At 43.8% G+C, this 23,507-nt stretch overlaps 1 protein-coding gene across 1 annotated transcript in view; it reads right to left on the bottom strand.

The window, feature by feature from the left end:
* Positions 1 to 23,507, bottom strand: part of LOC115132577 (POU domain, class 2, transcription factor 2-like) — a 50,379-nt gene that overhangs the window by 11,652 nt on the left and 15,220 nt on the right. Inside the window, exons 2-4 of the mRNA XM_065020043.1 lie at positions 7,036 to 7,101; positions 6,269 to 6,303; positions 5,418 to 5,474 (exon numbers count right to left, since the gene is read on the bottom strand). Of these exons, the coding sequence (XP_064876115.1) occupies positions 5,418 to 5,474; positions 6,269 to 6,303; positions 7,036 to 7,101 (158 nt within the window). The remainder of the gene's footprint in view (positions 1 to 5,417; positions 5,475 to 6,268; positions 6,304 to 7,035; positions 7,102 to 23,507) is intronic.

Raw genomic sequence — 23,507 nt, 5'->3', positions numbered from 1 at the left:
CTCCCCTCCTGCTCCGTGGCTCGACGACTCATTGCGAGCTCACAGAACAGGGCTCCGGGCAGCCGAGCGGAAATGGAGGAAAACTCGCCTCCCTGCGGACCTGGCATCCTTTCACTCCCTCCTCTCTACATTTTCCTCTTCTGTCTCTGCTGCTAAAGCCACTTTCTACCACTCTAAAGTCCAAGCATCTGCCTCTAACCCTAGGAAGCTCTTTGCCACCTTCTCCTCCCTCCTGAATCCTCCTCCCCCTCCCCCTCCCTCTCTGCAGATGACTTCGTCAACCATTTTGAAAAGAAGGTCGACGACATCCGATCCTCGTTTGCTAAGTCAAACGACACCGCTGGTTCTGCTCACACTGCCCTACCCTGTGCTCTGACCTCTTTCTCCCCTCTCTCTCCAGATGAAATCTCGCGTCTTGTGACGGCCGGCCGCCCAACAACCTGCCCGCTTGACCCTATTCCCTCCTCTCTTCTCCAGACCATTTCCGGAGACCTTCTCCCTTACCTCACCTCGCTCATCAACTCATCCCTGACCGCTGGCTACGTCCCTTCTGTCTTCAAGAGAGCGAGAGTTGCACCCTTCTGAAAAAACCTACACTCGATCCCTCCGATGTCAACAACTACAGACCAGTATCCCTTCTTTCTTTTCTCTCCAAAACTCTTGAACGTGCCGTCCTTGGCCAGCTCTCCCGCTATCTCTCTCAGAATGACCTTCTTGATCCAAATCAGTCTGGTTTCAAGACTAGTCATTCAACTGAGACTGCTCTTCTCTGTATCACGGAGGCCCTCCGCACTGCTAAAGCTAACTCTCTCTCCTCTGCTCTCATCCTTCTAGACCTATCGGCTGCCTTCGATACTGTGAACCATCAGATCCTCCTCTCCACCCTCTCCGAGTTGGGCATCTCCGGCGCGGCCCACGCTTGATTGCGTCCTACCTGACAGGTCGCTCCTACCAGGTGGCGTGGCGAGAATCTGTCTCCTCACCACGCGCTCTCACCACTGGCGTCCCCCAGGGCTCTGTTCTAGGCCCTCTCCTATTCTCGCTATACACCAAGTCACTTGGCTCTGTCATAACCTCACATGGTCTCTCCTATCATTGCTATGCAGACGACACACAATTAATCTTCTCCTTTCCCCCTTCTGATGACCAGGTGGCGAATCGCATCTCTGCATGTCTGGCAGACATATCAGTGTGGATGACGGATCACCACCTCAAGCTGAACCTCGGCAAGACGGAGCTGCTCTTCCTCCCGGGAAGGACTGCCCGTTCCATGATCTCGCCATCACGGTTGACAACTCCATTGTGTCCTCCTCCCAGAGCGCTAAGAACCTTGGCGTGATCCTGGACAACACCCTGTCGTTCTCAACTAACATCAAGGCGGTGGCCCGTTCTTGTAGGTTCATGCTCTACAACATCCGCAGAGTACGACCCTGCCTCACACAGGAAGCAGCGCAGGTCCTAATCCAGGCACTTGTCATCTCCCGTCTGGATTACTGCAACTCGCTGTTGGCTGGGCTCCCTGCCTGTGCCATTAAACCCCTACAACTCATCCAGAACGCCGCAGCCCGTCTGGTGTTCAACCTTCCCAAGTTCTCTCACGTCACCCCGCTCCTCCGCTCTCTCCACTGGCTTCCAGTTGAAGCTCGCATCCGCTACAAGACCATGGTGCTTGCCTACGGAGCTGTGAGGGGAACGGCACCTCAGTACCTCCAGGTTCTGATCAGGCCCTACACCCAAACAAGGGCACTGCGTTCATCCACCTCTGGCCTGCTCGCCTCCCTACCACTGAGGAAGTACAGTTCCCGCGCAGCCCAGTCAAAACTGTTCGCTGCTCTGGCCCCCCAATGGTGGAACAAACTCCCTCACGACGCCAGGACAGCGGAGTCAATCACCACCTTCCGGAGACACCTGAAACCCCACCTCTTTCAGGAATACCTAGGATAGGATAAAGTAATCCTTCTCACCCCCCTTATAAGATTTAGATGCACTATTGTAAAGTGGCTGTTCCACTGGATGTCTTAAGGTGAACGCACCAATTTGTAAGTCGCTCTGGATAAGAGCGTCTGCTAAATGACTTAAATGTAAATGTAAATACCACTCAGGAAGGAGACGCATTCTGTCTCTCAGAGATGAACGTGCTTTGGTGCGAAAAGTGCAAATCAATCCCATAATAACAGCAAAGGACCTTATGAAGATGCTGGAGGAAACAGGTACAGAAGTATCTATATCAACAGTAAAACGAGTCCTAAATCGCCATAACCTGAAAGGCCGCTCAGCAAGGAAGAAGCCACTGCTCCAAAACCGCCATAAAAAAAGCCAGACTACGGGTTGGAACTGCACATGGGGACAAAGATCATACTTTTTGGAGAAATGTTCTCTGGTCTGATGAAACAAAAATAGAACTGTTTGGCCATAATGACCATCGTTATGTGTGGAGGAAAAAGGGGGCGGCTTGCAAGCCGAAGAACACCATCCCAGACGTGAAGCACAGGGGTGGCAGCATCATGATGTGGGGGTGCTTTGCTGCAGGAGGGACTGGTGCACTTCACAAAATAGAGGGCATCATGAGGCGGGAAAATGATGTGGATATATTGAAGCAACATCTCAAGACATCAGTCAGGAAGTTAAAGCTTGTTCGCAAATGGGTCTTCCAAATGGACGATGACCCCAAGCATACTTCCAAAGTTGTGGCACAATGGCCTAAGGACAACAAAGTCAAGGTATTGGAGTGGCCATCACAAAGCCCTGACCTCAATCCTATAGAAAATATGTGGGCAGAACTGAAAAAGTGTGTGCGAGCAAGGAGGCCTACAAACCTGACTCAGGTACACCAGCTATGTTATGAGGAATGGGACAAAATTCACCAAACTTATTGTGGGACGCTTATGGAAGGCTACCCAAAACGTTTGACCCAAGTTAAACAATTTAAAGGCAATGCTACCAAATACTAATTGAGTGTAGACCCACTGGGAATGTGACAAAATAAATAAAAGCTGAAATAAATCATTCTCTCTACTATTATTCTGACATTTCACATTCTTAAAATATAGTGGTGATCCTAACTGACCTAAGACAGGGAATTTTTACTACGATTAAATGTCAGGAATTGTGAAAAACTGAAGCTGAGGTGTATGTAAACTTCCAACTTCAACTGTACATAACTGATTTTCTATGCATACTGTATCACCAGTCACGCAATACTATACAACTAAATCAAGAGTACTTTTGAATAAAGAAGTTAAAGTAAAAAATGTAACCTGCAATAAATAAAATTAGTCAAGCCATTTATTTCAAGTCTCCTGCTCTTGTCAGTAAACGAGTCTTAACCAGTTTAACTCTAGATATATGAAGTGGATCTCCATTTTAGGCCCTAATGGGGTCCCACAACATATAGTAAGAAATATATTACCATGCATGACATGTTGATCTCTGTTGTGTAAATCATTTTCAAATATTCCAAGTTGTCTGATGATTCCTGACCTGAGGAAGCTCCTAACCATCCATCTGCCCATAACTCTCTTTTTCAATTTCAATTCAATTCAAGGGCTTTATTGGCATGGGAAACATGTGTTAACATTGCCAAAGCAAGTGAGGTAGACAACATACAAAGTGAATATATATAAAGTGAAAAACAACAAAAATTAACAGTAAACATTACACATACAGAAGTTTCAAAACAGTAAAGACATTACAAATGTCATATTATATATATATACAATGTACAAATAGAAATACAAATAGTAAAGGACACAAGATAAAATGAATAAGCATAAATATGGGTTGTATTTACAATGGTGTTTGTTCTTCACTGGTTGCCCTTTTCTTGTGGCAACAGGTCACAAATATTGCTGCTGTGATGGCACACTGTGGAATTTCACCCAAAAGATATGGGAGCATTTTCAAAATTGGATTTGTTTTCGAATTCTTTGTGGATCTGTGTAATCTGGGGGAAATATGTCTCTCTAATATGGTCATACATTGGGCAGGAGGTTAGGAAGTGCAGCTCAGTTTCCACCTCATTTTGTGGGCAGTGAGCACATAGCCTGTCTTCTCTTGAGAGCCATGTCTGCCTACGGCGGCCTTTCTCAATAGCAAGGCTATGCTCACTGAGTCTGTACATAGTCAAAGCTTCCTTTAATTTTGGGTCAGTCACAGTGGTCAGGTATTCTGCCGCTGTGTACTCTCTGTGTAGGGCCAAATAGCATTCTAGTTTGCTCTGTCTTTTTGTTAATTCTTTCCAATGTGTTAAGTAATTATCTTTTTGTTTTCTCATGATTTGGTTGGGTCTAATTGTGCTGTTGTCCTGGGGCTCTGTAGGGTGTGTTTGTGTTTGTGAACAGAGCCCCAGGACCAGCTTGCTTAGGGGACTCTTCTCCAGGTTCATCTCTCTGTAGGTGATGGCTTTGTTATGGAAGGTTTGTGAATCGCTTCCTTTTAGGTGGTTGTAGAATTTAACGGCTCTTTTTTGGATTTTGATAATTAGTGGGTATCGGCCTAATTCTGCTCTGCATGCATTATTTGGTGTTTTACGTTGTACACGGAGGATATTTTTGCAGAATTCTGCGTGCAGAGTCTCAATTTGGTGTTTGTCCCATTTTGTGAAGTCTTGGTTGGTGAGCGGACCCCAGACCTCACAACCATAAAGGGCAATGGGCTCTATGACTGATTCAAGTATTTTTAGCCAAATCCTAATTGGTATGTTGAAATTTATGTTTCTTTTGATGGCATAGAATGCCCTTCTTGCCTTGTCTCTCAGATCGTTCACAGCTTTGTGGAAGTTACCTGTGGCGCTGATGTTTAGGCCAAGGTATGTATAGTTTTTTGTGTGCTCTAGGGCAACAGTGTCTAGATGGAATTTGTATTTGTGGTCCTGGTGACTGGACCTTTTTTGGAACACCATTATTTTGGTCTTACTGAGATTTACTGTCAGGGCCCAGGTCTGACAGAATCTGTGCATAAGATCTAGGTGCTGCTGTAGGCCCTCCTTGGTTGGTGACAGAAGCACCAGATCATCAGCAAACAGCAGACATTTGACTTCGGATTCTAGCAGGGGGAGGCCGGGTGCTGCAGACTTTTCAGACTTTTCAGACTTTTTCCTCAATCTCCCTTCATTTCGATATATATTCATGTCTATCGTCTCTCTTCTGCAGCATGTCTTTATAAAGTGAATTGTGCTTGTTCTTACGCTCGAGTTCTCAGGAGTTGATGGGCGTGTCAGCAGTCGTAATTTCCCAAACATCCTCATTTGCATATTGGCCAACGTCTATGCAGCACCTGAGGTATGTCTGTGGGGTCTAAATAGATAAGCCACTCACACACACAAGCACACACTGTCTCTCGCTCTCTCTCTCTCTCTCTCTCTCTCTCTCTCTCTCTCTCTCTCTCTCTCTCGCATGTGAGTGCACTAATTCACTCACCTTGGTGTTGCTCAAGGAAGGAGAAAGACTGAAGGGACTCGTTTTCATTGGCTGAACCTGCGAGGAAACGAACGGCAACAAACTCTTTAAACAGACAACGGACACAGACCTTTAAATCTACTCATGTGCAAAGCCATTAACACAGTTGCCATTCCAGGTTGATAGAACTCATCAATTTAATCCACGTGTCTCCTAATCATTTTCATTTTTCAAACCTATCCCAAAAAAAAGGTACCATTCTAGGACCTTAGAGATAGGATAACTTGGGGAATTGAGGTGGTCCTGAACACTGGAATATCAGTAAACACTTTCAAATTCACAAACCTTTCACAAACCTTTTATAGAAAATCATTTTGCCAGATACTGTAAATATCGGATATGTTTTTAGCAAATCTAACCAGCATTTATGTTTCTCTGTAGACTACAGAAGTTTGTTTTGCATGTAATAGGCCTACATGTCACAGGTTTAATATTGCCCTTTTGATGACCGGTTGCCCGAACTCTGACCTTCGTGTCTTTTAGGTTCTATCAGGGCGGCAGGGTAACTTAGTGGTTGGAGCGTTGGACTAGTAACCGGAAGGTTGCAAGTTCAAACCCCCGAGCTGACAAGGTACAAATCTGTCGTTCTGCCCCTGAACAGGCAGTTAACCCACTGTTCCTAGGCCGTCATTGAAAATAAGAATTTGTTCTTAACTGACTTGCCTAGTTAAATAAAGATAAAATACACTTATCCAAATAATCATATTACAACCTTAGAGCAAACAACAAGAATACATCAAAAACAAATCACAGTAAATAAACAACAACAAACATCATTTTACGTTCAATGAAATTCAATTGAGATGACAAACCTGATCATTTGCATCGGGACTGTTCCTCTCTGAGTCTGGTGAGATAAAAAGAGAAAGACAGAGAGACATGGGGTGAGAAAAGAGAGAGAAGAGAAAATGAAAAGTGCAAGATTGAATTCTAATAACCCTGCAATGATCTACTGCAAATGCCTCAGGCTGTAGTTTGAAATGGGTTACTTCAAATGTCAATTACTAGCATTCCGCATTCCGCATCCTAGCTGTCAGCTAAATCTACTTAGAAACATAGGTGTGCCACGATATGACTCTGAGCAGTGACCTATATGGAGCTATAGTGTCATGTGCATAAGTCGTACAAACAGGCTGACTAAAACATTCTCATTTTCTGTTCGGAAAATGTGAGAAACGTGATCAAAGTAGAAGATTTGCGGTCTGTTATTGTGGGTGTTTTCTGTCATAGGGTGACAGGTACCCTATAGCGGTTAAGAGCATTAGGCCAGTAACCGAAAGGTTGCTGGTTCGAATCCCAAAGCTGACTAGGTGAAAAATCTGTTGATGTGCCATTGAGCAAGGCACTTAACCTGTATTGCTGCTCTAAGTCGCTCTGGATAAGAGCATCCTCTAAATCCTCTAAATGACTTAAATATAAACACATCCAAAAACAATACATCAGATTAGCCCACTCTTACCAATCAATACGAGAACAGAGACATATGTAGGTACAAACAACATACTTCGATTCAAACATTCATATAAAATGATGATAAATAATATCAAAGCAACACATAATGCAGTCTCAAAATGGTTACCTGTGCTCTCCCCTGGAAAGTCTGTCCCAGGCTTCTCATCCTCTGCTGGTTTTGACATCCTGATATCTGCAGGGGAGAGAGGGAGGCAGGTCAAATATAACATGTTTCCAACAATCTCCCTCTTCCTTTTTTCCCCCTTCTCTCCCTCCATCCATCTCCTCTTCTCCTTGGCTCACACAGTGGCTTCCCGAGTCAAGAGTGTCACAGGGCCATGTTCAGTCTTACGCAGTAACGCATGCTATGCACCCAAGACGAGAGAGAGGCCAAAAACAACATTTCCATCCGACTGGATTAATGAACACAAATGAAATGGTTAGGAGACCTGGCACGAGGCTAGGTGGCACAGACAAGTCTATTCAAATCTCCCCACCATAAATCCAACTAATCTGTTTGTAATAAAAATCAGCGTTGGTAACGGAATGTGATTTTCTGGAAGGTAAATTGCAGCATGAATAACAGTCATATGTTTTTACAGAATCGGACAAATAAACGATTTCATGTCAAACATAAACGTGAAAGTGGTGTTCAAGATTTCCAAATACATTACACATAATAAATGCACAATACAAATGATAATAATACTTGTTTCACATAATTGGAGACAGGAAAACGTGAACTCATTTCATATAGAATAGGTCTACATATGTGGGAATGTCTGTCAAAAACCTCGATCATTTAATTGTATGTCTAGGCAAATGATTACAACAAGTAATTGTTTTGTAGAACATACATACACGCTTTTAACAGAAATGTAGTATGCTCCAAAATTAGCCTTACACCTTTAAATACATTTTAATTTGTTTTAATCAAAACTATACTTCAAAATTTGTCTTGAATAGATGAAAAAACAAAGGTTTAGTTTGACCTACAATGAATGACACAACACTTTTTCAGGAATATTTGAATAATTATGTATGATGGAACGCATGCCATTTAACAAGCTAATAGGCTATGCTTTTTGCATGCATGTCTTCTAAGATTTAGTTATAGTCTATCTACACTTGTTTTAATTGCAGAATAGGCCTACCTATGTTATAACAGCTGCATCAATTATGTTTCAAATAATCATTTATTTTAGACCTTATGAACCTGAAATGAACCTAGTTAGTGTCATGGAAAACAACTCTGAGATTTTCCATTCGATGTTTTTACCTCTAATCTAAATATCTACATTTGAGTAGACAAACGTTTAACCTAGCTGTTACAAAAGCATAAAAACTTGAACAACAATGATACAATTGAAGAGTTACCTGGGTTATCGACATTCAAGAGAAAATACAAGTATTTATCGGAAGCTTTGGTATGGTAATGTCCTTCCTAACATCAAGTCATAGTTGTATATTTGCGCGACTCATTTTGCATACCTGCAGATACCCTCAAGCCCGTTGACTAATTTCTTGCCGTTTATTGGGCCAAACAAGGAGCCTAAATAGTTTTCACAAGGCTAAAGTGAACGCACGGTTTCATTACATTTTCGGGACCCCAAAAAAGCCTACTTAAAAAGGAGGTCAAATAGATTGTCTACAGTAATAAGCCTCTATGCATATAAGCGAAACTTTGAGTATCATCCACCCACCCGTTCATTCTCTGTAGGCCTACCACTTCTAGGAGCTTTTTCTGGATGTCTACATTCTTCCACTCTCAACACTAACACCATGGTGAGTCACAGGTTTAGCCTTGTTACAATTCCAATGGCTCTAATTACAATTATAATAGACGTATAATTATATGAAGCAAAAGTTGAGCGTGCTGCTCTGAGTAAACACAATCAAACTGCAAAAGAATTCCAGTAGCCTAGCCTGAAATCGATCTCGCTGATTCCTCCCCATGTTTAAGTGGAAACAATTTATGGCAGTTGGGCAAATTGAGCCTACTCTGAAATTTGTATTTGACTGATAACAACCAAAATAAAATAAAAATGAGTAGGCCTACTTTCTGATTCCTCCCCTATCTGTAGGTGAAAGGCATGCAATAAGCATACTACTCTATATGGCTGCCTGTTAATAGCTCATTTACTTTTTTGAGAATGTGACCAAAGCATAGTCCTGATTTGTGCTTTTACCATAATGTCAAGCCCTGCCTCTGACCTGCTGTGATTCATTGTGTTATGGCATATCCTACTACTTGACATACTTGACTTTCCATCACTTGTCTTCATATTGTATTGCCTCAATCCCCAGAAAGAGAGGGGGTATTACAGAATATCACAAAGACATGCTAATACACACTGCCAAATACACAACGCCTAACAATGGTTATACACATCTAGAAGTAGCTGTGAAATGTTACCCTGGTAGCCTGTACATACATGAGTCTATGCTTTACGTGTATACACACACACACACACACACACACACACACTTTGGTCTTCCTCAGGAGAGACAAACTGACATTTCACTGCAACTATGAACGGCAGAGCTCGTTTTGATGTTCACTAATTAGCTGTGCTTGTTACTGACGGCAACGCTAATTAACTCCCAAAGCCTCCACCCCAGGAGAGACCATTAACCAGTAATTGGTACAAGATGAAGAGCGTAGTACATACCTGGGAGTCAGACATTATTGTTCACCATAGCCACCATCTTACAGCACAAAAAGGATTCTTCTGTGCTGACCTCCCTGCTTTTTTTGGTCTTTTTTTCCACATTCACGCGAGGCCTAAGATGTAGCTCACACAAATCATGCAAATTGAACATTTAAATCTATGGATATGAATATAGCTATAGCTGAGCTTGAATATTCAAAAGGGAAAACAAATCAATCCTACATGTGAATATTAGGTCTCTTGGGGGGTCAGGTTTGAGCTCTATTCTACATGCTAATATGTGAGTTTAAAAAGATGGTGATGATGAGCAGTACCTTATCACCTCACTCTTAATCCTCCCTCCTCCCACTAGGACTGCCTCCACCCTTTCACCCTCCCCCTCTTACACCTCCTTCCTCCTCCCCCCACATCCTTTAACATAGGTAGTGCATGAGCGAAGGAAAGAACACTAGAAAGAGAGGGGGATATTGGAAGAAATATGACAATGCAGGTTGTGTTTTGAGGGGGGAGCGGACGGGGAGGAGGAGGGCACATTGTTCGGATGTAAGTGGTATATGGCCAGAACTCTAATGACAAAACTCTAAACTGATAGCACTTGTAATGCCCCCTATCTTATGTCCAGAACCTTTGATTGTGCATTCATGGAGGGTTTCACACATCTTTCACCCGTGAGTCATTCATGGAGGGTTTCACACATCTTTCACCCTTGAGTCATTCATGGAGGGTTTCACACATCTTTCACCCTTGAGTCATTCATGGAGAGTTTCACACATCTTTCACCCTTGAGTCATTCATGCAAAATCAGTTTTCTGTGAAATAGCATGAGCACACAGGCTCACCATTTAGTCATTTTAATACCATTTAAATGAGAAGAAACCTGCACACCGTTCTTGCTAGTTTCACTGCTCTTTATTAAGCTCTAAGAAAGTCTTTGAGGCCGATACGTAAAGCTTATTAAAGAGCAGTGATACTATCAAGAGCAGTGTAGGGGTTCCTTCTTTTTTCTCATCTTATTCAACTGTTACCATGCACCTGCAACAAAGATAGCTCAGATGTGCGAGTGCCTTTTGAATTGACCATTTAATCCAATAGCAAAAAACACAAGATACACATTTCAAAATTGTTCTTTTTGAATTGCAATAGAAAGAGTAGTAGATGGTAAATATAATTTTCCATACAGTTCTTGACTATAACTTGACATTTACAAAAAAATCATTTCTATCCAAGGGCAGGTTGTAAGCATGTTGAGCAATCTGTCAGTCTAGCAGTTTCATTATCCTTATACGGTACATACGTAGGGCAAATAATCAGAAATAGGGGTATTGTAAAAGCTACTGTAAAAATGTATCACAGTGTTGTATGCCATTTCTGCCCCGTGCAACATTTTACAAGATCAGCTTTTCTACCTGATCTTCTGATACAGTATCGCCTGTCTCTCTGCTTGAAATTCATCAGCTTACAATATATCAATGAAATTCAGTTAATGAAAATATTGTTATATACGAACCAGGTATTTCTGCAGTGCATTTTACACTACACTATAATTCCAAATTGTAGCATCATTGAGAAGTGACTCTTTCCACTTTGTACTATTGAAGCACACTAGCTGACGGAGAATGAGGATGTCGTATTTACTGCCACATCCATACATGATTTGGTTGTACCTTCCAACATAAATTGATGTCAAATTGATACAGTGTTCAGCAGCTATCAAACTACACACTTTAACGAGGCACTACATCATTTGTGTTCAGCAGTAATCTATTTCGAGCAGTTTGATTAAGGGATAGTTCATTCCATAGTAAAGAAATGTCAAGAAAATTCTATAACAAATTTAAAGCAGGCGCCACAAAAAAAGATTGCCATTTTGAAACTGTAACTGTGGTATCGACTGTGGTATTTTCCAACGCAGTGATTGCAGAATAACTGCAGTGTACAGAATAACTGCACTTTAACTGCATTTATACTGCAATATTACTGCAGGGAAGAAGTGTGTTATTTTGGACACAGTATTTGCAGCCTACTGCAGTTATACTGTATTCTAACTACATTTAGACTATAGTGTACTGCAGTTATACTGTATTCTAACTACAGTTACACTATAGTGTACTGCAGTTATACTGTATTCTAACTACAGTTAGACTATAGTGTACTGCAGTTATACTGTATTCTAACTACAGTTAGACTATAGTGTACTGCAGTTATACTGTATTCTAACTACAGTTAGACTATAGTGTACTGCAGTTATACTGTATTCTAACTGCAGTTACACTATAGTGTACTGCAGTTATACTGTATTCTAACTACAGTTAGACTATAGTGTACTGCAGTTATACTGTATTCTAACTACAGTTAGACTATAGTGTACTGCAGTTATACTGTATTCTAACTGCAGTTACACTATAGTGTACTGCAGTTATACTGTATTCTAACTACAGTTAGACTATAGTGTACTGCAGTTATACTGTATTCTAACTACAGTTAGACTATAGTGTACTGCAGTTATACTGTATTCTAACTACAGTTAGACTATAGTGTACTGCAGTTATACTGTATTCTAACTACAGTTAGACTATAGTGTACTGCAGTTATACTGTATTCTAACTACAGTTAGACTATAGTGTACTGCAGTTATACTGTATTCTAACTACAGTTAGACTATAGTGTACTGCAGTTATACTGAACTCTGACTGCAATCTTTTCCCGTATGAGGTTACTTACAGTGCATTCGGAAAGTATTCAGACCCCTTCCCTTTTTCCACATTTTGTTACATTACAGCCTTGTTCTAAAATGGATTCAATATTTTTTTGCGTCATCACTCTTACACACAATACCTCATAATGACAAAGCAAAAACAAGCACCCCAGCAAGCACAGTGGATCAGGACCGATTCCGGCTGAGAGTCGGGGCACTCGGCTGAGAGTTAGACTCGGCCGACATCATGTGGCCCGAGTCTGTGTTACTTATGGCTAGGATGCGGAGATTGAGCTCGGGCCGATTCCGGTGTGAGTTATCTGGCCCAAATGTATTACTTGGGGCTCAGGCCGATTCCGGTGTGAGTTATCTGGCCCAAATGTATTACTTGGGGCTCAGGCCGATTCCGGTGGGAGTTATCTGGCCCAAATGTATTACTTGGGGCTCGGCCGATTGGGGCTACTCTCTGCCAGATGATTTCACGGGCTGCTTTATATAATTAACATTTCATTTTTAAAAATCTCCAGATTTTCTCATTGTTTCTGTGATAAAAAAAAGTGCAATTGACATTTAAATGAAATTCTTTAAGAGTCTGTGTAGTATTGTAGTATTTTGTTACCTTGTGCAAGGTAATTGATAAGCATTAAAACCTTTGTGGATGGAGCCTCCCGAGTGGCGCAGCGGTCTAAGATATTGCATCGCAGTGCAAACTGCGTTGCTACAGATGCTGGTTCGAGACACGTGCCGGCCGCGACTGGGAGACCCATGAGGCGACGGACAATTGGCTCAGCGTCGTCCGAATTAGGGGAGGGTTTGGCCGGACGGGATGTACTTGTCCCATCGCGCCCTAGCGACTCCTGTGGCGGGCCAGGCGCATGCACACTGACATGGTCACCAGGCGTATGGTGTTTCCTACAACACAAAATGTTTTTTTTGTGAATGTGTATAATTTGTATGTATAAAATGTATAATAGTAATATTTAAAATTACTAAATCGGGTAATTTTGTATACATTTATTTAAATTTGCATCGGGCCGCTTCTGGGGGATTCTGGTAAGATGCTGGCAAAGTCGGCTGAATTCCAGTAGACGATTCAATCAGTTCCGCTCCCTTGGAAGAGGGCCGCTTCTGCGCCAAATTCTCATTCCTAGCTGGGACAGATTTGGTGAAGGATGCAAAAGAAATCTGCAGCATTGAAGGTCCCCAAGAACACAGTGGCCTCCATCATTCTTAAATGGTGCAGCATTCCACCAATCAGGCCTTTATGGTAGAGTGGCCAGAGGGAAGACACTCCTCAGTAAAAGGTACATCACAGCCCGCTTGGAGTTTGCCAAAAGGCACCTAAAGGACTCTCAGACTATGAGAAAAAATGATCTGGTCTGATGAAACCAAAATTGAACTCTTTGGCCTGAATGACAAGCATCACGTCTGTAGGAAACCTCGCACCATCCCTATGATGAAGCATGGTGGGGGCAGCATCATGCTGTGGTTTTATTTTTTAACAGAAGGGACTGGGAGACTAGTCAGGATCGAGGGAAAGATGAACGGAGCAACGTACAAAGAGATCCTTGATGAAAACCTGCTCCAGAGCGCTCAGGACCTGACTGGGGACGAAGGTTCACCTTCCAACAGGACAACGACCCTAAGCACACAGCCAAGACAATGCAGGAGTGACTTCGGGACAAGTCTCTGAATGTCCTTGAGTGACCCAGCCAGAGCCCGGACTTGATCCTGATCGAAGATCTCTTGAGAGACCTGAAAATAGCGACGCTCTCCACCCAACCCGACAGGAGCTTGAGAGGATCTGCAGTGAAGAATGGGAGAAACCACCCAAATACAGGTGTGCCAAGCTTGTACGTCATATCCAAGAAGACTCAAGGCTGTAATCGCTGCCAAAGGTGCTTCAACAAAGTACTAAGTAAAGGGTCTGAATACTTATGTAAATGTGATATTTCAGTTGTTTTATAATTTATTAGTTTTTTATTGAACCGTTATTTAACTAGGCAAGTCTATGTTTATTTTTAATACATTTGCAAAAAATCTTAACCTGTTTTTGCTTTGTCATTATGGGGTATTGTGTGTAGATTGATGAGGGGGAAAACAATTGAATCCATTTTAGGATAAAGCTGTAATGTAAGAAAATGTGGAAAACGTCAACAGGTCTGAATACTTTATGAAGGCACTGTTGATTAAATATGTATACAAATTAAAAAAGTGATTTGGTGCAGTGAACAATTGCCTTTGTGAATTAGTTTGTTGTACTCAGTCAATTGAAACTGCTTAGTTTTGAAACATGAGCCATTTTGATGATCTGTGTAGATTTTTGTGCTTAGAGTTGTGAAAATGTACCACAAACTGTATTAGGGCCAGTATCAAGTTCAAGGTCTCAGAAGGAGGAAGGAGGGAGAGGTGGTTTCAGAACGTACAGAGTGGGAGAACGAAATTGAGAGGCTGGGCAGAAGAAGAGAAAACAGCAAGCCGAAAGAGGAAAAGGAAAGAACGGGTGAAAGTGTCGCAGTTGGAAAGTGCTTGGGTGGCTGCTGGAAACTACTAGTCATACAATGAGAAATAGCCTGCCGCCCGCCTTCACTCACCATGCGCTCTTTCTCTCTAAGTTTCCAATTTCTTACTCTCGCAGTCGCCTATGTAGGCAGATATGTGTGTGTGTTTGAAATTTGGACCAGAAATTCAGTTTCGTTTGAGAATCTGTTGGATACGATTAACAGGGCTTGAGGAAATTGCAGTAGCCAAAGACCGCCACATGGTGGCAGCACTAACCTGCTGATTCTGAGGAGGGGCTGAGTGACTGCTGTAGGCCTGCTGTGGTGCTTCACTCATCATCATCACACTATATTTTCTCATAACAGCAGCACATAAGCTCTCACCTTTCAACTACCTTAGATTAAGTTGTATTACATATACTCAATATTGCCTGCTTCTAGCATGGTAAGAGCCCGGACAGTATGTAACTCTGAAACTCTCAAACACAGCAAGACACTGCTCACTGTTCAAAATCTATGATGCCAAGTATATGGTTCATTGCATCTCCACAAGATTTATATAAAAAGAGGAGATGGAAATACTGGAAGATGACAGATATAAAACTGCTTTCATGCACACTCACCATCCGCATTCACACCTCATCCACATAATACATGAAAAGAGTCCACGTAAACAGTGTTTTTAACAGTCATACCCCATCATCACTCCTCTTGCCAGGGGTCCTAGTCCCCCCCCCCCAGCCCATCTCTATATACCTCGGCCAGCAGGCTGTGAGGGTCCCCAGTCTATCAGTGCTAATGGGAGTGGGGGGCCTCTCGGCAGATGATGTATCTGTCTTTGGGCAGCGCGGGGCTCTGACAGGGGACGAGGCAGGGGAGGAGAGGGATGCTCAGGGTCACTGTCAGGGAATTAGGAGGAGAGGGGGAGGGGATAGGAGGGAGGGTGGCTGTAGGGGGTCTTGCTCCATCTCGCTCACGCCTGTCAGGGGACAGACGGCGCGTGGGTTGTGTGTGTGGGGGTGGAGGGGGTCAGTGTGAGGGGGTTCAGGGGCAACAGGGGGGCCTTTTTGGGGAGAGGAGGAGCCAGGCAGGCGTGTGGATGTCAAGAGGTCAGCCACATGGCCCCGACCAACAGCAAACACCCTATACCACCCGCGCCTCCTGCCTCGCTCGGCCCTGGCCCCAATCCCCCACCTCTCTCTCGCACACACTCGCGCACGCACACACACACACACAGGACTCATCTGGTGGACCCCTCTGGGGGGCCCTGTGGTCTATGGGGCTCTAGAGACCACGCTCACTTGTGCCCTTCCCCCACAGGACCAAATGTTACTGCTAACTGCTATTCCCCATGTATGCACTATCACTGTCCTGGGGACGTATAGAAAACTATAGGACCTGTGTGTGTTCTAAGAATTTCAACAGTCAGAGAGATCGGTAAATCAGTGTAGAGGCTTACTGAGTTGCATCTGAGCAGAGGCCTAATGAGGAGATGGAGAAAAAGACATGACCGTTACATTATCCACTGACAAGAACCTGCACTGCCAAGCTGCCTCACACTGACACACAAATGGCCAATGCAACTCGGTACATGCTTTTCTTTCAAAGTCCCTCAAGGAGTTGGACCACTACCTGGTTATATGTTGACCTGGTTTACAGACAATGGAATGGAACAATGGCTGGTTTTACAGTGGGGCCCTAAAAGTTAAAAATGAGACCGTAGTCTCTTCTCAAGACATACGGTCAACCACACGGACATACAGGGGGGAGTTGACCGTAAGCGGTCAGGTTTGTGAAGAGGTGTTGTTGGTGGTTGATGACCACACACGCACACATTCAACAATTTCTACTACTGCTTTTCACATCTTCAGCTGTAAGCAATTGCGGATGTTTTATATTCATTTCTGTACAAATTACGAATTTCTGTAAATAGATGAATCTCTGGAAAAAAAATATACGAATTTCTGAGGATATACTACTGGACAAAGATTGATGCTGCATTAAGGCCACTTTGTTGCAGACTTGATAAGGTTAATCCAATCAGTTTGGATTGTAAAGCAACATTGACAGCTGCTCATCTTTCACTTTCTCCCCTCTCAATCTGCACCTATATCACTGCTCTTCTCTGCTACGTTCTCTCTTTTATTATCTCTCGATCCCCATACCTCTTTCCATATCTCCTATTCATCCCTGGTACACATAACTAGAGGGTGCAGCATCTTTGGTCAGCAGCGGCGGTCATGACATCACTGGTCAGCAGCGGCGGTCATGACATCACTGGTCAGCAGCCGCGGTCCAATAGGACACATGGGCCCGTTGCCAGGCAACAGCAGTGAAAGATCACTGTGTATGCGCGCGCGCGCGCGTGTGTGTGTGTGTGTGTTAATCATTAAGTATAAGTATGTTTTTCCACCCAATAGCCCAACTCATTGAAAAGCTTGAATAGGAAGAAAACATAGTGCTGAAAGGCATAAATGTTGTTTAGACTTTCTGAGACCTTTGTAAGGTGTCGGCACATACTTGAATGGCATTGAACACGTCCTTAAGGACCAATACAGTTTTATCTACAGTTAAATAACTGCGCCCTTCTTTTGTTTGCCTCTGACAGCAAAGTTGAATGTCTTTCAGTCTTTCAGTGGCCCTCAAGATTGAGTGTGTGCAGATAGGCAATTATTTGTGCAGATGTATGTTTGTATGTGTGTCTAAGTGTGTGTGTGTGTGCGAATGCTTCTCCGGAGTGTTTATTATATCCGATACAGTACCTCTTTCTCGCACCACATATGTCTGGGCCGATCGATCCCTCTGACTCCCGACAAGACAATAATCGCAGCTCCCTCCCTCACTCCGTCTCCACTGTTATTACTGATCTCCCCAGGGAGTGAGATGGAGGGATGCAGATAAACAAAGAAATGGAGGGAGAGGAGATGGGGGAAATAGCCACTGCGTGTGTTACTTTCCTCTCTTTATCCCTTCCTCCGTTGGGGTGGACGACTGGACGCAAAAAAAAGATAGAGGAAGATAGAGCGAGGAAGGAAGGCTGGTGTTGGGGCAGTGGCGGGGACAGAATGGAATGAGGGATGACCAGAGTATTAGAGAGAGAGAGAGAGAGAGAAAGAGAGGGACAAAGAGACAAATAAAGAGAAAGAGAGAGAGAGAGAGACAAATAAAGAGAAAGAGAGAGAGAGCAGGGGACTTGGGATGAAGGGATAAAGGGACACATTCACAAGGATGGAGGGGTCTATGGAAAATGGAGGAGAGGAAGAGATGGAAAGGACAGTAGTGGAGGTAGTGCATTGGGCTTTTCCAATAAAAGGTGGGAATGACAAAAGGAAGAGGGAGTGACAATGAGAGTAACAAAGACACAGTGCCTCTTCCGAATAGAGAGGGAACAGATAGGACTCAAGAGAATGAAACGACAAGACAGACAGACCGACGGACATACAGTCCAGAGAGAGCGAGGGAGGGAGAAAAAGAGATCTGGATTTGGCCAAAATGAAAGCCTAAAGGCTTTAGGTACAAGAATGTCTCGTGAACTTGAACAACACGGAACATAAACTTAGACATAGAAGGGCCAGAATTAATAGAACAGATTCCATTTCTATGGACATAAACCGGGCTAAACGGCTGTGAATATCCATCTGAATGAAAAGTGTGAATGAAAGCGCGGACAGACAGACAGCCATTCGACATGACAGCGCCTCCTCACTAACCAAACAACATTCTCTACAGTATATGCGTTATGGTCGGAGTGAGATTGCTCGCTTTACAGGTCTATCGATTAGCCTAGACTTAAATTGGCTCTCAATTAAAGAGAGCGGTTATTTGACCTCTTTATCCCTCCTGTCTTCCTCTCTTCCTGTCCTGTTAAATATTCCCCCTTTCTGCCCTCCTTCCTCCCTCCATCCATCGGCACATCCATCTCTATCAGTGTAATACCAATTTCCTCCCTTCCCCCTTCCTCTACGACCATCACTCTATCCCCTCTCTTCTTCCTTCATACACCTCCCTTTAAAACCTCTCATCTCTCTTCGCTCTCTCTCCTTCCCTCCGTCCCTATTTTCCCTCTGCATTTCACCTTTCCTTTGGGCCCACACTTCCTCCGTTCCTCTCCTTCTTCCTCTTGATCAATCTCTTTAAAATAACAATGATGAATTGTTGAGTCTATTTATTCCAACGCCATTAATTATATAATAAGGTGCACGTGAAGAGCCGTGGAAGAAAACAGAGGGGAAAGGAAGGGTCTGAAAGAAAAAGAGAGAGAGTGTGAGAGAGAGAAGAAGGTGGTGGTTTGTGGTTGGGGTTGAAGGGGAGAGGGGAGGGATGGGGGGTTAGGAAATTGGTCTGGCTAGCGGAACAGCTTTTCACCCCTCTCGCCCCCCCCCCCCCCCCTCCCTCCCTCCCTTCCTTCCCCATTCTGCTTTGTATTCTGTGGAGATGACAGGGAGAAAGCTTTATTGCTCTGAGTTTGTATCGATCGGGGCCCCTCACAGGGGTTGCACCGACCCGCACGCTCCAGAGGCACTTTCGCAATGGCCGATGCCTCCGCTCTGCACCCCCTTTCTTCCCCTCACCCCTCTCTCCTCTCCTCTCTCTTTGGCTCGGCTCGCTGGGGGATTCAAATTCGCGTCTCCCTACTTTCAGAGGTTAAGAGGCAGAGCGCCCAGCTTTTTATTTACCTAACCGCACTCCAAACACTACGCCCGAGTCACACACATGAACCTCAGATGCCAGAGAATATAAATGTGAATGAAAACACGAGTATAAGTCTACCGATATTCCCCCCACTGGTCTCCCATATTCTCTCTGTTCCGTCCCTCCAGTCAGATTTTTGATAGTCTACCAAGTGCCAGCAAAAAAGAGCCCCAGCAAAAGCACCAAAAATATATAGAAAATAGAAAAGTTAGTTCTAACACTAAATACATATATATATATTTTTTTACACATGTGTAAACAGATACACATATTTCTGATGAAAGATGCTAGATTCGACCAGTCGCAACAACACAACACACAACTGGCATCCTGACGAGAAATTCAGCAGAAATCCCTGAGCTTGAAGCGTGACCGCTCACGGTTGGACAAGGGATAAGAGGAGCAGATTCTGAATTTGGGGATAAGAGGGGATTCAATCGGCGGTCCAACAAATTCCCCGGGGAGTGTGATTGGACGATTGGGCCTCTTGCAATGTCGCCGTGTGCCCTTGGGCCTGGGATTTGGACCCACGGTTTCCCCGAGGCAGACTCTAGCCCGAGTTACGCAGACTACGCCGTCTCGTCGTTCAGTTAACAAACTCCATTTTGTGGAAGGCGAGGGTGGGGGTTGGCGGGATGGCTGTTTCTGAGGGCCATACTTCCATTTGTGGCTGTGACAGTTGCTGGCCACAGCCCCCCCCCTCGGGCAAATATGGCTCTTATCTCTCTATTTTTACCTTCTCTCCATCAGCGAACCCTCTGACCGTCTCGTGACCACTTATGTTCCCTCACCAAATGACACACGCAAAAAGGCCCTTCTCCCCTTAGATGGTGAATGTCGTGTTGCCATGTCGGCACTGTATGGTCGTCAAGCACGGCAATTTTTAGCCAAGGACAAAAACAATGCGTCTGAGTGTGCGTGTGCGTGAGTGTGTGTCAGCTCGGATTCCAGATCCTATGGAAAATACACTGCTTTGTTCCAATTGGTCAAATCCTCAGACTGTTTCGAGAGCAGGCTTGTGTACTTCTTAAGTTTTGACCCTATTAATACTTACGAGGTCAAATGCAAATGTATCAGACAAACAAAATAAAAATCTGTTTGAATTATCAAACATAATTGATTCAATTATTTCTGTCGATTCAGGCTCTTACAGAGCCATCCTAATAAGCATGATTATATAGTTACAGATGTAGGATCTTAATTGGATCACTCTGTGGAGGAGAACATTCCTGCAATTCAGGAAATGTTCTCAACTTGTCGTGTATTTGAGGTTTAAAAAGGCTTCTGAAGTTTGTAATTTCCACTTGATTTTCCGTTTCAAAACTTGTATCAACTCCTACAAAAATGTCCATGAATTATAATCCACAAAATAATTCCCATTTCTTGTTGCTGCAGGATTATTTTTCTGCTGTAGCAAACCGTCTCAAATTAACATCCTACATCTGTAATGACCAATGCAATAGGAGAGGATGTAGGAATAATCTAGCTAAATTCTCAGATGATGTAAACAATTACTAGTTATAGCTTGAAACAATGACAAAAATATGTTTGAAGCATTGCTATAAAGGCTTCAACGCGCTTACGAGATATAAACATTATACCCGCAGGCTAAGGTAAGGTAAGTAAAAGTGTTACCATGGTTTTTCAAACATATCGATGCATGTATTTTCATCTCTTCAATTCACATCCCTGGAAATCCATTTGGTCAGGAAGATAAATTGTCAAAGTGGAACATAATTGTGTAAGAATGTAGCAACTGCCCATTTGAGCAATCATACAATCGTACAATTACCGATTGTACGACTCAAAAAAGGTTTCCTTATATACCGGTAGTCTGTGTAATGCTGCAGCAATTGTGTGTGTGTGTGTTCGTCTTTTGTACTAGTTGAAACCGCAGGGGAGACTATAACAGTGATAACGTTGATGGAAAAAAGAAAAAAAAACTTCATATATAAGACAGAGGATTGCACTTTTTATAAAACAACAGGGGGGGGACCATATACAATACAGGAGTATAGAGGATTGAAAGATCTGTGTGTGTTTGTGTGTGTGTGTGTGTGTGTGTGTTTGTCTGTGTGTGTGTGTGTGTGTGTGTTTGTCTGTGTGTGTGTGTGTGTGTGTGTGTGTGTTTGTCTGTGTGTGTACACACACGCCTGTGCTTGCGTTGATGTGTGTCTCCTGCCCATGTGCCGCGGCTCTAGGCATGCTGGACCAGCACAGTGTCGTGTTCATCTAGGACCATTTAAACACCGCTGCAATGAGGCCCGAGTGGCTGGAGAGTCCTTCGCGTCCCCGCCTGACCGCCATTTCACACCACCGACCAGTATAAATTGGATCAGGGTTCCGTTCACATCGCAAGGCGGCAAAACAAGAGAAACAAAATGGCCGCAGTCGTTCTCCATCGGGTCTCTCTGTTTCTCTGTCGCACTCAAGTTGTTGAGCGGAGTGAGAAGAAGCAGAGATCATAACAGCTGGGGGAGAGAGAACAGGATAGGCTTTGGATTTGAAATTGTGTACAGGAAGTACAACCTGCAAGAATGCGTGTACAGACATATCTACAGTACGTAAATAGATTCCACTCTATAATGTTCCCTGAGGTAGTTCTTTTCCATTCATGCATTTGTGGATATAGCTGCATAGTTGTAGTTCCATATGACATTTCTATAGGCCTATTCAAACCAAATATGCTAATAGGTTGGCGCGTACATTTGTCACATTTTCCACTTTGTGCGTTCATATGTGCTCTCGCTATGTATATTTTGGTCTTGCATGCCATACCTAATGTATGTTTGGAATGTCCATAGCCTTTCACATTCTGTACAGACGCCCGTTGCATGCTATTGGTTTCAGGGTTTTGTACGTGGCGTGCTGGATCACATCACTGCCCAGTGTGGAGTCTAGCTCTTTTGACATGATTTGAGGCGCTTTGTGTAGAAACCATGTAATTACAGTGTGGCCTTGCCCCTACTGTATAAAGCCAGCTAGGTAATCCTTCTAGTGCATGATTGGGCCCACGCTAGTCGGTGTATTATGCACATTTAGTTGGACTTGCAACACAGCACGTGTCTTGCCTTTGTCAATGTGAGCAAAGAGTACATCAATTCGATCTTATTTTTTAGGACTTAAAAAATATAAGATAATATTGAATTGTAATGCAACTTGTATGTGTATATGTGTGTGACTGACAGGCAAACGTTTATCGAAGGGCACAATGCCGAGCCAAGTCCGATGAAAGAAAAGTCAACAGTACACATGCGAATCACGGCAGAGTCCATTGACACGTACCAAAGCAGTCACGTAGTCTATTAACATGTTCTAGGCTTGCCGGGGGGCAGAGTAACGGCCGGGGCCGCGTCATGGGTGTGTGTGTGTGTGTGTCCACGTGTGTGTTTGTTCTCACAAAAGCCACGTGTTCGTTGTGTTTACATTCGTAGAAGGGGCACACGGGGCAATATCTCACGCCGATCAATGAACGAGGGAGCCGGGGGGAGGGGAGAGAAAATCGGTAAGGAAAGCAGGTTATCTCCTGTCATTAATGGAGGGATTCCCAGGCGAAGGGAGGGGAGGGAGGGGTGTGCGGAGGGAAAGACCTGGATTCATTGAGAAAAAACACAGACTGTTTGGCATCGGGAGAAAGCAGACAATTATCTGTATTGATTAAAGCCAGCCAGCCAGCACAGTGAAGACAGAAAACTATGACTAGATCAATAGAGAGAGGGGGAGGGAGAGAGAGGAGAGAGAGAGAGGAGGGGAGGGAGGGAGGGAGAGAGGAGAGAGAGAGAGGGGGAGGGAGGGAGAGAGGAGAGAGAGGGGGAGAGGAGAGAGAGAGAGACAGGACAGGGGAGTCGGAAACAGGGAAGGTTGAGAGTTTGAGGCGCAACAGTTGTGGCGGCAGACTGAGAAAAAGTTGAAATGGGAGCAAAAGAGGGGAGGGCACCGGGGGAAACAGTGTCAGAGTTTGTAAAGCTGATCCAACACGAATAATGTTGTCCTATTTCCACTCCTCGACTCCACCCCTGTTGATGGTAAATATACAAGA

Source organism: Oncorhynchus nerka, linkage group LG7 (genome assembly GCF_034236695.1).
Source record: "Oncorhynchus nerka isolate Pitt River linkage group LG7, Oner_Uvic_2.0, whole genome shotgun sequence".
In the NCBI taxonomy this organism is placed as follows: domain Eukaryota; kingdom Metazoa; phylum Chordata; class Actinopteri; order Salmoniformes; family Salmonidae; genus Oncorhynchus; species Oncorhynchus nerka.
This window is presented reverse-complemented; position numbering and strand designations above follow the sequence as displayed.